At 46.8% G+C, this 14,830-nt stretch overlaps 2 protein-coding genes across 4 annotated transcripts; both read right to left on the reverse strand.

The window, feature by feature from the left end:
• Positions 1-1,065: 1,065 nt before the first annotated feature.
• Positions 1,066-5,705, reverse strand: get4 (guided entry of tail-anchored proteins factor 4). The gene is made up of 9 exons (XM_037464102.2): positions 5,462-5,705; positions 4,566-4,644; positions 4,163-4,244; positions 3,586-3,735; positions 3,127-3,265; positions 2,720-2,860; positions 2,366-2,441; positions 1,995-2,067; positions 1,066-1,706 (listed from the first exon to the last, which is right to left on the reverse strand). The coding sequence occupies exons 1-9, from the start codon at positions 5,599-5,601 to the stop codon at positions 1,615-1,617; spliced, it is 972 nt and encodes a 323-aa protein (XP_037319999.1). The 5' UTR covers positions 5,602-5,705; the 3' UTR covers positions 1,066-1,614.
• Positions 5,706-6,910: 1,205 nt separating this feature from the next.
• Positions 6,911-14,778, reverse strand: vps35l (VPS35 endosomal protein sorting factor like). Of its 3 annotated transcripts, XM_037462920.2 has the most exons (31): positions 14,687-14,778; positions 14,448-14,584; positions 13,975-14,074; positions 13,685-13,867; positions 13,328-13,447; positions 13,222-13,246; positions 12,957-13,036; positions 12,408-12,536; positions 12,203-12,287; positions 12,062-12,118; positions 11,873-11,969; positions 11,691-11,738; positions 11,406-11,499; positions 11,133-11,333; positions 10,981-11,027; positions 10,595-10,706; positions 10,395-10,511; positions 10,264-10,317; positions 10,092-10,172; positions 9,942-10,004; positions 9,750-9,835; positions 9,567-9,647; positions 9,332-9,395; positions 8,915-9,013; positions 8,753-8,830; positions 8,553-8,667; positions 8,280-8,419; positions 7,959-8,124; positions 7,676-7,794; positions 7,437-7,586; positions 6,911-7,297 (listed from the first exon to the last, which is right to left on the reverse strand). In XM_037462920.2, exons 2-31 carry the CDS (start codon positions 14,462-14,464, stop codon positions 7,199-7,201), a joined length of 2,907 nt encoding a protein of 968 aa, XP_037318817.2. In that variant the 5' UTR covers positions 14,465-14,584; positions 14,687-14,778; the 3' UTR covers positions 6,911-7,198. The 3 variants fall into 3 exon arrangements, with proteins under 3 accessions (XP_037318817.2, XP_037318819.2, XP_037318816.2); XM_037462922.2 differs by lacking the exon at positions 14,687-14,778 and having other exon boundaries at positions 7,437-7,583; positions 14,448-14,634; XM_037462919.2 differs by lacking the exon at positions 14,687-14,778 and having other exon boundaries at positions 14,448-14,632.
• Between the last annotated feature and the right edge of the window lie 52 nt (positions 14,779-14,830).

Genomic DNA, 14,830 nt, shown 5'->3' on the forward strand with positions numbered 1-14,830 from the left:
CCTTTGGACCTCTGGGATTTAACGGCCTGCAGAAAGAAACAGGACTTCTCAACACTGTTAAAGCGCAGTCCTTAAATATATTTTTTGATGACTGCTGCTACTCAGACGTCCCTGTTTGTCGGTCTTCAGCGTGAGATGGATGCAACACCCCCCCCCCCCCCCCCCCGTACTGCTGCCCTACGGCATCGAGCCGCTTACGAAACGGATAATTCTATAAAAACAAAAGAGTTAAACGTTAAAAAAGGACCCAGATTACCGGTTATGAACTAAAGCGGTTCTCAAAACAAATAGTCATTAAATTAAATTGGGAATATTACTCTGTTAACCTCATCTAAATTATACCAAATTATGCCTGTTTATTAAAAGCCTTAGTCTGCATATATTTAATCAATTGTTTATTTTATTTTTTAGTACTTTAACAGTCCCACACAGATACCTACACATCCCTAAACATTAGTTTAACTTGGAAGACCTCTGGACTTTACTTGTGTTAAATTAAGTGAAGTAAAGGAGGGGGGGGGGGGGGGGTTCATCCTGTAACTGATCCAAAGTGACAACGAGGATAAAAAGATGGTGAGGATGATGAACATATGTGAGAAAATCAAGCTGTGAGGAGGAAGCAGCACAGTGTCCCAGGCTGATGGACATTAGCGGTTTCATTTCACTACGGAATCCTTCTGTGCTGCTACCTCATGAGAAAGGGTCTGTATTTTTGTAACATGACTCCAGCAGAGAGTCTCTGACGGGCATCCGGAGTGATTCAAACGGCTTAACGTTTGTAAAAGAACCAAAACTAAATAAAAGCTCACACAGTTCCTCTTGGGGATGCAAACAGCAGCAATTGAGCTTGTGCACAGTAAAAAAAGGGACCTCTAGGATGGAGCTACTATATGTCTAAATTTAAAATGTATGTTTAAAGTAATTCACTTAAATAGGAATGACCATCTGTGGAGGGCGTTTGTTTGGGTGGGATTCGAGGAGACCTCAGATTATGACTTACACAGAGCTTAGTGGACTTTCTGTCTGTTTTGGTAAAAGGACAAAGACGAGAGAGACGGCTTCGACTGCAGGTACAACGTAATTTACTACTCAAAGGGATCCTTTTAACAAGAAAGTATCTGCAGCAACACCACGTTTCTGATCAAGGTCTGTGAGGCAAAACAAAACAGTTAAATACTAGTAGCGAGTCGACTAAACTGACTCCTAATGACGTCGTCATCATCATCATCATTATGGGGGGGGTTGGGTGGAGACTCCGACCTTCCCGGTGTCTGTTGCCGCTCGTTATAAAATCATTGCACCCTGCACAGAGTCCCACACTAACAAGAGGAAGGACTCAAATGAAATAAAACAATAACTCAGCGTGAGAAGGGTTCGCCATTTGACGCAGTCAGTCCAGAAGGAGGTTTTTGGCAGCCAGATTTTAGGAAGAGGGAGGTTTTTTTTTTTTTTTTTTTTTAATTTGGAAACAGCACTCATCTGAAAACACGCAGCGGTGTCATCGCCCAACCCTTGTTGGTGGAGGTGAGGGGGGGGAGGCGGTGTGGTCTTCCTCGTTGTGTGTACGTGTCTGTCTGTCTGTTTGTTTGTTTGTTTGTTTGTTTGTTCTCAGGCTCAGTCCAGCTCGATGGGGCTGCTGTCCTCCTGCGCCTCTTCAGCTGTGTCGTCGTCCTCGCCCGAGCCCATCAGGCTGTTCAGCAGGTTCCCTGCAGCACAAAACAAGCTCGTCATGCACGCTTGGCGCAGGGATTGACTTCAGAGAATATTTAGCTTGGGTCTTCTAGTGGCGTCTTCTATCCAACGTTTAGCAAAAAGTCAAACTAACCATCCCTGTGTGTATTTAAAAAACAACTTGAAGTAATCCGTTAAACCCGGGGGTCCCACAGCGATGGGATCACACCAGGAGCTAAACGTTGTTCGTCTTACAGGCAGTAAAGCGAAGTAGTTTATTTGTGAATGAGCCGCTCTAGTGCACAAAGTCTCGATTCACTCACCTAGCAGTCCCCCGTATGATGGCGACTGTTTGGGCGGGACACCGAAGAAAACCTGTCCTATTCTGTCGAGATACTGAGGAGCCAGCAGGTTGTCCAGAGGAGGAGGCAGAGGAGGACACAGGTGTGAATCAGACGTGTTACAAAACTACAGCTCGAAGACCTGTTTACGGGTCGTTAGGTCCGCATCCAGTCGAAGGTTAAGGCAAGAACGGAGCCGTTTATTAAAAGGCCAAAAACAATAAAACAGCAAAACATACACGCAATTACGGATGAATCAGGGGGACACGTGGGTCACATGGGGAGCAGCGTTAACACTAATGGGATTCATGGGAGGAAACAGCTGACCATCAAGCCTGTCTTTTAACACTCACCTCATTATACATGGGGTCCCTCTTCAGGGAAGGTTGATATTGCTCACACAACACTGTGAAAACTGTTAGTTTACCCCTAGGGAAACAAAGAGAAGGGGCGTGTTTTAATACTACACATCATTACACTCACACAATTCACTGCTGTCAGGTAGTAGAAGACGTAGAAGAAGTTGTGTGCTTCAGCCTCACTACAGGAAGTGTTGTTTCAGTCGCACAAAATGTGTCAATCAAATGGGACAAGTGCTGCAGTAAGAGGTCAGCTAATGCTAGTAGAAGCGTCTGTACAGTATTAGACATAATCATACATTTACAACACAGCTTATAAGAGTTTTAACACAATAAATGAAAACCTACCCATCCACTGCCAGCAGCAGAAACCAGATAAAGTTTAGTAAAGGCTGGACGAAGGGAGGGCCCTTCTCTATGGACGGGTGCTTCTCCGTGTACGTGCTGAACACCACAGAAGCGCCGTTTTTGTTCTTTAAGCAGAGGAACCTGGAGGGCACAGGATCAGAGGAAGAAAGGGGCAGAAATAGAAAAGGGGACAGGACCAAGGTAAAGGAGAAGATGAGAAAGAAAATGTGACAGAAAGTGTGACACCGGTAGAACAGAAGCGGATCAGAGAGACAGTTGAAACGGCAAATCGGCAGGAGGCGGAATCATAAACACGCTTTCTGAATGCTACACCTTAAATATGACAAAATGGTTCAGGTCAAACTAACTGTGACATTTCAAACAGGAAATAAAGGCGCCGGACTCACTGTAGGACGGCCTGCGCCACAAACATGTCGACCTCGCTGCGGAAGCCTCGTGACGTCGAATACTCCACCAGCATCTGTGCACAGCCCTCCCCATCGGACGAATGGAGGAAGTGATAACGAGACTCGCTGTAGTTTTGCTCTGGGAGACACAAAAGGATGAAATAATCAGTCATTCGACTGTCACCAAACCAACCAGCGCGCGTACATCGGTCACTAAACGGCGTGGTTTCGAGGTGGCGGCCCCCACAGGCTCTGCGCTCCGCTCCCTTTAAGCGCCCCCCCCCCCCAGCCAAAAAGCACACCAGCGACTAAAGCTGTGGCTCGGATGCTCTCCATGAAGGACACGTCTCGTCTGTCTGTGTAATCCAGAGCCGATCTAAATACAGAATTAACATATGGTATAAACATATACCTCAATGCTTAATTCATTCTTATGTCATGAGCTTAATTCTCCATTACCTTTCCACAAGGTGACCGCCAGCAGCTGGTGTAGTTTTGGGTGACCCAACTTGCCGGGCCCTCCTGTGGACCATTTCAAGGCTCTGGACACAAATGCGACTCTCTCTGGAGAGTTCTGGTCCATCCGGCTGAACAGTTTAGCCAGGCTTTCTGCAACAATCACAGAAAGAAGCACACCCCACCCCAGCAGCATCAGAGAATGTCCACTCCGTTCCTTTCCTTGTGCAAGGGGCTCTGAATGTTATGACAATTTAATTTAATGCAGCCATATTTATTAAGAATACCATCAAACAGTGTATAATGGATCTGTATTGGTTATATATGTAAAAGCCAATCTGGGTATGACAGATAACAAAAATATCCCATTGTTTACAATGACACACTAGTGTAAATAATGTACATTGTTTAATGTAAAAGCACATTTATACATTTCAACAGTAACCCTTTTTACAATAATTTGTCTTGTTAAATGATGAATCAAATTCCTTTTCATGTGTATTTGAATTGTGTGACTGTGTGTATTTCTAACAATGGCGCGGCAGCAACAATATGGCCACGGCGTCAGGCTGCCACTCACCTAATATTTCATCTTCAACTTTTGTCTCCGATTTCTCCAACACCTCCAGGACCAGCATGGACAGGTCTGCTGCACTGTTTTGCTGGAGATGAAAACACAATTCATTGTACCTCCAATGTTTTTGTAAGAATTGGATTTTTTTTGCAAAAGCTGTTGGGGAGGTAATAATCTCACTGAACATGAGCATTGTGCACATGATCATGGACTCCATACAAAGGTTCCTGTCCCTGTCTCTGTTATTTGGGAATAACTTATCAACACTACACTGGTATCACAATTATACCATGGTAGTCAAATAAATAAATACTGTTTTCTAACCCCCTATCTGGCGTGTTTACATAAACAACGTGGACAGTCTCCATTCATCTCTTGTTGGCGGAAGAAGGTGAAGCGGAGCTTGTACCTGGTTGTAGCTGAAGAAGAGCAGGGCCCCGTTGTGCATCAGCTCGCGGGCCTCGGCATGCTTTGCCTGGGACATGTACCTGAGGAAAGGCACCACGACACGTCAGTGTACACAACGTCACGTCAAAGATAAAAACGCACGCCGGCTGTCACTGGAGATGCAGAACAAGCATTTCGTGTGGATGACGCAATGGTTACAACAACTTTTTTTTCTAAAGCTGTAGCATTTTTAGACTTCAGGAGATAATATAGCAATATTAGTAATGAGAAAGACAATGACGAAGTAAGTAAACGTTAGATGGGTAACGAACCCACTCTCTGATACGGAGGAGGATTGACTTTAACTTAACTGGATTGTGAACAAACAGTATCTTTGTCAAACTACGCTCCAGGAAGCGAAACACGTCTAACGTTGACGTTAATCATCATAGTTTAAAGTGTGGCGGTGCAGTATGTGGCTAACCGGCTAAATGCTAAAACGGCTGGACTGCTTCAACGCACGTTTGGGTCAACAACGGAACAAGCCGTTAGATTCCGTGAATTTAACGTTACACGTGTATTTTGCAATGAGGCATAAACACTGGTGCTTTGACTGTCTTGTAAACGCAAGGTCTGTTAACTTGACTGCAGCGATCATGAGTTGAGCTGATAACACACCTAGCTAGAGGGCTACCTAGCAGGAGCTAGCAAAACGTTTACGCGATTTTAGATTGACAGCACGACTGTCGACACAAAACAACGGAACGCGGTGAGTGGGCGGGTCCGCCGTGAATTCACCCAATCACAAACGGACAGACGTGCGAGCACGTTTGACAGTGGAATGATCTGGAACAGACAGGCCCCAAAGCCAAAATGACAGCTACAATTGCACCTACCAACATGAAACAAAAGTCTTACCTAAAAAATAAAGTCCTGTACATCTGATGCGCTTCATAATAATCCCCCTTTTCCACGCTGGCTCTTAGTTTCCCCTCAACCCGCTGAACGCCTCCGCGGTTCCTGGCACTGGAGCACCTCAGAGACTCCTGCTCCGACATCGTTGCTCCGCAGCAGCGCCCGAGCCAAGTGTTTTCAGTGGGAAGCCGGAAAGCTCTGAACAAGAATGACCCTCCTCGCGCGCCGTAGCCGGTGTCTTTGCGGTTATTTTGGTTGGGACGAGTGAGAACGTGAGGCCGTTCATGACGCGCCCTCATCCACGGCCACGCGTAGTTATAAGAAGGACTTTCGTTAAGAAAGGACTTTCGGTTCCTGAATGATCGCGGTCTTAAGGGTGTGCGAAGGGTGAATTTAAAACGTATTCTTTATTCAGCAAGACGATGATGCTGATTGCGCATGAGCATCATCAAAACATTATTCAAGTTACTGTCAAATACTTTACTGGTTAATCTTATATAATTCCACTGATTGAGTATTGAAGCATCCACAATATACTAATTAAAAACAATAATGCAAATGCCGTTATTTTTTCTACAACAAATATAAACGTGACCCCTTGCTTGTACTTATTGTACTTACAATTAATACAAACCAGATATTGAAGCATTTTGTAGCTTTTTTTTTTACTTCCACCTATTCAAACATGTAACTGCCAAATAAAAACTTTCTTTTGTAGTACAAGGACACAACCTGCTGGCTGTTGATGCTTTGTCATAATATGCCAAAAGAAAAAATGTTATTATGTTAGCATTAGTTTTAATATAACAGGGAAGTCCTCCTACAATTGTAGTGTTGTCTGGATTGGATTTGTCACATGATATGATCACTATGTGCTTTTCCAAGATGAATGATTGAAGGGTGCATTTGTTATTAAGAACAAACTGGGTTACAATTCAAAGATATATAAAATGTATATTATATATATTTATCACTTATTAATTATTGAAAAACATAAACCTATAGAGACATGTGTTGTTAATGTTAAACAGAAAAAGAGAAAACATTGTACTGTAACCAACACTAAATGATAGGATATTACCTTTTAAAGCACCTGGTATTCATGTGGAACACGTGGTATTTTAATAGCAGCTCCCACCTTGTATGTGTGTGTAGATATGATGTATTATAGGACTTAAAACGGCTCTGCATTCTATCTATACAGGTACTTATGGGAATCTCTTCTGCTGTTCTGATTTTGAGGTTATGAAATGACACATCGGATTAGATTCAACTGAAGAAGTGTTCTTCTGAGAATTAAACCATGTCCTGCCATATTAATGGCTGTTAGCTGCAATAGTTAAGACTACCTATAGTGTGTGTACACACACACACACACACTTTATATATTCACACAAATACATTTATATATACACAAAATAAATGAGCATTTAATAACAGAAAACCCACTCATAATAATTTAACAATTTTATTGTGTACATATATATTGTCTTATAACAGTGTGCAAGGTGTTGAAAAGGCTTGAAAATGGCGTAAACAAGGAATTGTTGAACAATTACTACTTCCTGTACAGCTGACAAATATTGTTAGTTTTTTCTTCTTTTTATGTTGCTTCAAATCATTTTTTTTACAAATTATCTCCACTCTAAATGCATTCAGGAATGATTTTTTTCTTCTTTGTGCTTCTGGTGATATTTGATTTGCACACGGCGCACACACACAGGTGGGTGAGGTTCACCTTCAGGTGCGGGACTGAAGGGCCAGCCTCTGCACTGTATCGGACAGGTGGGCCATGTCGGCCTGCTGAGCCTGGTGTTTGATGTACTCGAGGGTTCGGACCTGGAGCAGAGGGAGGAGAGCGGCTGCACTCACACAAGCACTTTCACTGAAACGGACGAGACGGTAATCTGGACCGAGAGTGCAGTGAAAACTTCGAAGAAGTCCGTTAAACGTGTGGGAGGAGTGGGTGTGAACTCACAGAGACTCGGGTGTCACGGCATCCGTGTTTGTGGCTGAGGTTCCACAGGTTGACGACCAGCTGGCTCAGCTTGCTGTCTCTCAGGTCACCATGAGCCAGCAGGACCCCGAACAGGGAAAAGGCCAAGGCACCTTGGCGCCGCGTACTCTGCTGCGAGAGAGCAAACGTGGTGTGTTTTTTGTTATCGGAGAGAAAGTGCAGCACGAATTTTTAAAAAAACGAGGCCGCTCGGGCCTCACCTCGTCCCGAGAGAGGGCCTTCAGGTTGTCCAGGATCTGTCCGATTAGAGTCTCGCACAACTTGTTGATCTCCGATAGAAACTTGGGGTCTCCTCCATAAAGTGTCTCGTTGGAGTCCACTGAGACCAGGAAAGATGAAAAAAAATAAAAATCACTTCAGCTGTAACAGATGCTCACACAAAATCCCTCTCTAAGCCACAACAACTTGCATAAAGAGAAAAGGAAAACAAACACAGGGGGTCATTTGGATTATATGTGGTGTATTCTGTGCCTCACGCGCTACCTTTAGGGATGGAGTAGTGGAAGGTTTCTTGGCTCATGGCAGCCAGCAGGGGCAGAGCGCTGATGTAGACCCGCACCTTGGCGTCGCTGTTGTCCTCCCAGGTGTAATTCTGGACCTTGTTGAGCAAATCGCGGACTAGGTAGAGGACGCCATGCTCTGGATGGTCCTAAAAACAAAAAGATTTTGGCCTTTTGGTTTGGTACTTAATCTCCTTCATCTCACATCCGCATCGGAACTGTAAACCGAGCCGTTTGTTTCCGCTTCAGAGGATTTTACTGTTGCCGATTTGCACTGTGAAAGGTGAAAGGTAGATTGCGTTACCGGGACAACCAGCAGCGTGGCCAGGAAGTTGTTGATGAAGTCCAGCAGGAAGCTCTCAGAGGAGCGGAGTTTGCCCTCCACGCTGATGGAGCGAGGGACCTCCGGAAGAAGACTGACGGCTGTGTTTAGGAAAGCGTCCGCTGGAGGTCGCGAAACAGAGCGATGAAAAGAGGAACCAAGGAAAAGAGAAGGACGTGAGGGAAGCAGGGGAAGAGATGACAACAAACAACGTGGAGCGTGGTGACGACTGAGGCGTTGCGTAACGTTGCTCACCCTGAGAAAGACACTGATTGGCCAACGCGACCTGGCCAGAGAGCAAATAAAGGCCGAGACGGCTGAGAATGCTGCTGAGAGACGGGATGGTGATGAAGCTGTAGGCAGCGCACGCCTGGAGCAGAGGGGAACGAGAACAGTCTTTGAGTCATCTGAAACCCCCACCCCCCCGCCACCATAGCAATCGGAGGTCCACTCACCCTGACGAAGGCCGCCGTTTTGCGCGAGTGGCCTCCTCTCATCACCCTGCAGGTCTCCATCGCCAGCTGGTTGACGGTCTGCAAGCGACAGCATTGAGTAGTGAGGACGCTGCGTGCATCGCGGGCACCAAGCTCAAAATGAAAGGCCGGATTGGTACTGACGTGAATGAGCTGCACCAGCACGGGCTCCAGGTTACAGAAGGTGGCTCGGGCCTCCACGCAGAAGCTCAACTGCTGCTCAAAGTCTCGACCAAACGAAACCTGAGCGGCGATGGACACACGGACAGAATGTGGGAGAGAGAGAGGAGCGCGTGCACTGAAGGAAATCCCATTGGTGTGTATTCACAACATTTACAGGTCCAATTTAGAGATTTGTTCGTTTAGTCCTTTGTGTCATATAGCTCCATTCAAATAGAGGTGCATGTAAAGGAACCACTGGGCTACCACAGCATTCAATAGAGCTCCATTGTTTAAAGAAAAGAGATATTAAAAGAGTCCCGAATGTGTAGCTTATTTGAGTCAATATACACAAGAGCTCCAAATGGGTCTTTACTCTTGATCGAGTAACGTAAGTCTCACCATGCGGATGAAGCCGATGATCAGCAGAGCCAAAGATCTTTTCTCATCCTCAAGAGTGAGAGCGCTACAACACAGCGAGACAGACGGAGATGAACTGAAGACATTAAAATAACTGAAACTAAGAAGAAGAAAAAAAAAAAATCTAAATTATCATTGAAATAATTACAAATAACCAATTCCCCCGGGCCCCTAAAAGACAACTCCAGACCAACGCACACACACACAAACACCCTACTTGACAGAGTCGTGCATGGTCTTGCAGATGTGCAACATGGCGTTAAGGATGACCGGGTCTCTCGTGGGCTCCTTCTGGTGTCTGCAGCAGACAGAGACCAATCACATTGGTCAGTTAAACCTTTAAAAACACACATCTGTCATCATTTCTCATTCAGACGCCGTCTCTGAGGTGGTTCGTAACCTGATGAAGATCTCCATGATGGATCTGCACACCTCCACCCTCACACTGTCCTTCTGGAACATGTCGAGAAACGGCAGGAAGCGCTCCTGGGGAACGGGAACATTTGGGGCACGTTGTGACACTTTGGCCCGACAAAAGGCCCCCGGAGGGCAAACTGTCCCTCCCAAGCATCCTGAAGGGGCGGGCGCTCACCATGGAGAAGAGGACGGAGAAGTCATGGCAGTAGGCGAGGACCTTCCCGATGACTGACTGCAGCTGAATGCGGGACGAAACAAAGACCAGAGTCACCGCGGATCCGTTTCAGAAGGGCAGAACCGCCCCGTCGGCCAATGAGCCGCTAACCTGAGGGTAAGCGTCCTCGAAGGCCCGGTCGGGGGTCATGTGTTTGATGATGTCAGCCAGGACGGTGTTGATCTCCCGTTTCTAAAGGGCCCACAGGCGAAAGGGAGGTGAGCTTCACGCAAACCCCGAAAAAAACGTTAGAACCCCCCCCCCCTCGCGGTGCTTCACTCACGGAGAAGTGTCGGCAAGTGAACTCCACCCAGATCTCGGCACAGTTGACGTAATCCTAAAAACGCACCAAAGAGTCACGTACACGGAGGCATCGGGGACCGGCGTGAGACAGCGGCGTCATTGCCGGCCTACCTGAGGACTTCGGACCTTCGTGACCACCTTCCAGGCTTCGTTAAGGATCGTCAGCCTCTCGGATTCTGGAGGGTCGGCGCAGGTCAGACTGCGACCCAGAGAGCCGAACAACAGATGCTGGAGGCAGGGAGGTTATCGTCATTTCTATTCTTTTCATAAAGGCCGGCTGTGATATTCCTGGAGTGTCCGTGCCCTCTGACCTTTGGGAAGCCGGCCTCGTCGCTCTCTTTGATCATACCGATGAAGTCGGTGGCTCTGGCTGCGACAAACTCTGGCCTGAAGGCCCTCATGACCGAATTCAGCAGCAAAGAACTGCGGGACGACAGCAACACGTTGTGATGTTCGTGACAGAGGGGACATTTGATACCTGTGAGATAAAGCTCTTTGGGAGTACTTTGTGTTTTTAGTTAGCTCAGCAAACCAAAATGTATCTGTTCATCACTATACCATATAACGGAAAGACATGAGGCAGAAGGGTTATACAAATCCCATTAAGAAACATACATCCAGTACAGAAATGACCTTTCACCGACAGGAAAGAAGCGTCCAAATTAAATCCACCTCCCCTTCACGGCGTCTTACTCACTTGTTCCCCAGCTTCTTGCATCTCTCCATCATCTCCGTTAGCAGAGGCTGACATTGGCAAATACAAAGAGCATTAAAAACACAGAAGCGTTGTGACTGAGCCCCCTGAATAGAACCTTAATTAACATGTTTTGGTTTGATGTGACTGCGTGCCTCTGGCGCTCTGTAGGCGATGCACTGCAGGATCCAGTTGATGGCGGGCGAATAAAGCGTCAGGTACTCGGGCACCTCCACCCGCTGCAGGACCAGCTGGTTCTGGACGCTCTCGCTGCCGATCTGCCGGAAGGCGGCCAGCAGGTCGAAGAAGTTGCGGTTCAGGCTGTCCTTCAGGTGGGGGGCGACTTCCAGGCCCACCTTGAGAGAGAAGGAGAGGCTATCATCCACGGCCCACTTTTTCCCCTTCAACCAATCAGAACGTTGCCTCACCCTGCAGAGGTAGGCCCTGGCGTACGCCGCCACCAGGGGGTCTCCGATCCCTCTGATCATGGCTGTCAACCGAGGGAGCGTCTCCTGAATACCGCTGCGGAGGGACAGAAGGGACCGGTCCGTTGTAAACAATCACACCCCCGAGCCTTTTTAAATACCCCCACCACAAAATGTAATTGTTATTTAATATATGACATGAATCTGAAAACGTTGAACTGAGGAAGTAGGAGCGAGTTAAGGCAGAATATGCAAAGAACATGGAAGCTGGAGGTGAAACAAACGAACCCTTTGTTGAGGAAGCGGTTGCACTTGAGAATGGCGGTCTCCACGTATCTGTCCACCGAGGTCAAAGGGGCAAATCTCGACACAAGCTGAGGTCTGCGCTGTGGATGTGACGGAGAGACGTGCTCGGAGGGAATGTTACGGGAACGTTTTTTGAGGGGCTGCTGCCGGTGGGAAAAGGATACAGTCTGGGCAGGAGCTCCCTGATGGACGCGATCTTGAAGAACCAGTTGAGGCACGTCTCCTTGGCCGTGTCGTTCACGTCATCCACTGTGAACGAGTCTGACGACCAGACGGACGTGAGCCATGAGTCAGCCTCAGTATCAGTATCCCTCGCCTCAGAAGTTCTAAAGGCTGTGAGGTTTGCACCGTACCTGGTAGAGGTTGCGGGTCTGAGCACATGGTCCAGATTCTGTCGTACACCAGCCGGCCTGCAGACGAGTGAGACTACGGTCAGAAAACCAGGTGCTTTTTTTACTCTCGGAAATGGAGAGATGAAACGGTTCTTCACGCACCGAAAGTGTCGAGGATATCCGTGATGAGGACAAACTTGCTTGGGTAGAACTGGATCACAGAGGTGTCGGACAGAAGCTTCGAGCACTTGGAAAACAGGTCACAGATCAGTGATCAGGACTCAATGTATCCAGAGGTTATGGAGAGGTGGTTATGTGAGTGACGGAGCGTACATGGTCTCTGGTGCGTTTTCAGAAGCTCGATTACCTGGATGACGATCTTCAGGGCTTTGACCTTCTGGTCCGAGGCCCAGGCCTCCTTCAGGGACTGGTTCAGCTCCTCGATGCGGTTGGCGTAATCCTGCTGGGAGAGGTTCAGCAGCTCTTTCTGAGAACCCTGAACGCAGGAAAAACGAGTCAGTCCGAAACACATCCGGGCGACATGATGGCGTCCTTCAATGGTTTCGTGTCCACTACGTATCAATCAAATAATCAGGCGCACACGGAGGTTGAATTTCACTCGCTAAACATCGCTTGCTTTACTTGAGCTTCTGCACACAATGTATACACGCACATGGCGAATAACCAATAGGGGAGCAACACAGAGTGAGCACACACATAATGAAATAGATCCCCAATAAACACTACAAACGTAAATATGCAGTCCCTGCAAATTATGCAGCTTGTTTATGCACCAACAGGACAGTGCAAGTGTCTTTATTATATGTACAGTAGATGTTTGCATTCAAACACAAGTAAAACATTTCTTGATGGGGTTTTTTGACATTTGAAATGTGCCATTTAGACAAGAAGGTACCTCCTCCAGATCATCCAGCTCCTCCAGGCGGGTTCGAACCTTCTCTGAAACAGCGGAGGATCCTGGACTTGGAGCTTTTCCTACGGCGACAACAGGTCTCAATTTGTTTTCTGTTTCTACCCAAAGAATTCCAGTCAAACCTTAATTCCTCCTTCAGCTCTGGTTTGGTCTCCACCAACTCATGAGAAGAATATCTGGCTGTTTGGCTGCTAACTGTGTGTGTCCACTGAGCGTATGTGACGTTGTGCTGTTGTGCAGGTCTTACCTTGGTCTGAACCCATAAAAAGGTTCTATGAAAATAAAGAAATCAGAATTAGGTTTTTGTTTTTGAGAACCAGAGGAACTTGCTGTTATGGGGGAGGATGACTCACAATGGAGAGCCTCTCAGTGGTGGTGAATCTGGCCAGGATGTCCCCACGCTTTGACGACCAGGGCTCAAAGTCTTGTCCAACCGCCTCTTCCTCCTTCTCCCTTCTCTTCTTCCCCAGATCCTGGAAGCACAACATGTCTCCTTATTTAAAAAAACAGATTGAGGCATCATCTTATTTCCACTTCAGGGATTTGGTGAATAGAGTTTGAATAATGTTAGTTTCAGGAAACAGTAAATGTATAATGAAGTGGCCAATGGATGCAACTTTGTTATAAAACAAAAAAAAAAAAACAGAAGAAGAAAAAGATCAGTAGAGAACAGCTTGTGTCTCAGCTTTCAAAAGGTCAGTGTTACAGACCGCAGTGGAGGCGCTGTGCGGCATGGCGGGAGCCTCAGTGGCCGAGGCGGCTGCAAACATGGAGAGGGGGTCGGTCCCGTCCAGCATGGAGCTGAGGGGGTCCGGAGGCACCGAGGAGGAAGAGGAGGATGACGAGGAGGTGCTGCCTTTACGAGCCCCGCGCCGGGTCTTTGTATCAGTCACCTGGGCAGAGAGGAGCAGGGAGGATCAGAACTTGTGGAAGACCACAACGGCTGTTGATAGTGGCGTTTTTGATGAGTTTAAAACAGTGGTTGCAAGAAAATGTCCACCATGATGGGTTTGAGGGGATGATAGTCTCCAAAGTCCACCAGAGCAGCCTCGGGACGACATCTCTGCAGCTCGCTGTGATAGTTGCGTACGCTGGATCTCCTTGGTAAACAAAACGGAGACAGGGGGCCAGATTCAGAGTCTACGGACACCCTGGTAAACACCAGGTCTGCTTACACTGACAGTCTGAGGTCTCTCACTATACGCAATGACTACAGAGAGCATACTGCCCATTTACCTAGCTACTATAACTACAGTACTGTGCAGCATGCAACAGGGCAACGAGGACATTTAATTCAAGGCCATACAGAATACTGCATTAGATTAACAATGTTAGGTTCACAGCCTGCATAACAAGGTTGACATTTCATTTGGCACTGTGGTTGAAATTAAGATACTCGCGATACTCTTCACTAAGTTTGCACTCAACAAAATGTGTGTTGATACGGAGTTTTTAAAAAGAAGAACATCTTACCACTGCACCGCAGCCATCTTTTTCCAATCACGTGATACCACAGTACTTCCTGATTAGGCCAGTTTTTGGGAATGCGCCGTTATTGGTTTCAAATGTGTCTGTTGAATAGGAATTGTTGTCATCATACAGGACTGATACTGTGGATATACAACAAATGTTTTATTTCAACACAACGACAGCGTGAGTTGAGATAGCGTTACGTTTAAATGAACCATACGAGCAAAATACAACTGCATTACCCAGGAAACATCGCGCCTTCTCGAGCGACCTACATTAAAGAGCGAATGAAGAAGAAGAGGTCCCACTTCGGAATAGTTATTTTCAGCACTGAACATTTTTTGAGGCACTTTGTGTTGCATAACGCGCAACTTGCACCAAATGAA

The sequence above is a fragment of the Pungitius pungitius genome, chromosome 21 (assembly GCF_949316345.1).
Source record: "Pungitius pungitius chromosome 21, fPunPun2.1, whole genome shotgun sequence".
NCBI lineage: Eukaryota > Metazoa > Chordata > Actinopteri > Perciformes > Gasterosteidae > Pungitius > Pungitius pungitius.

What these genes read in the sequence shown, in the direction of transcription:
- vps35l (XM_037462920.2), bottom strand. An exon ending in CCAGGGCCTACCTCTGCAGG is followed by an intron (nt 11,334 to 11,405) that starts GTGAGGCAACGT and finishes TTCTCTCTCAAG; the next exon opens with GTGGGCCTGGAAGTCGCCCC. An exon ending in CGAAGGTCCGAAGTCCTCAG is followed by an intron (nt 10,318 to 10,394) that starts GTAGGCCGGCAA and finishes GTGCGTTTTTAG; the next exon opens with GATTACGTCAACTGTGCCGA.
- get4 (XM_037464102.2), bottom strand. Translation starts at nt 5,601, where the DNA reads ATGTCGGAGCAGGAGTCTCTGAGGTGCTCCAGTGCCAGGAACCGCGGA. An exon ending in GGCGGTCACCTTGTGGAAAG is followed by an intron (nt 3,266 to 3,585) that starts GTAATGGAGAAT and finishes TGTGTCTCCCAG; the next exon opens with AGCAAAACTACAGCGAGTCT. An exon ending in GTGGCGCAGGCCGTCCTACA is followed by an intron (nt 2,861 to 3,126) that starts GTGAGTCCGGCG and finishes TGTGCCCTCCAG; the next exon opens with GTTCCTCTGCTTAAAGAACA.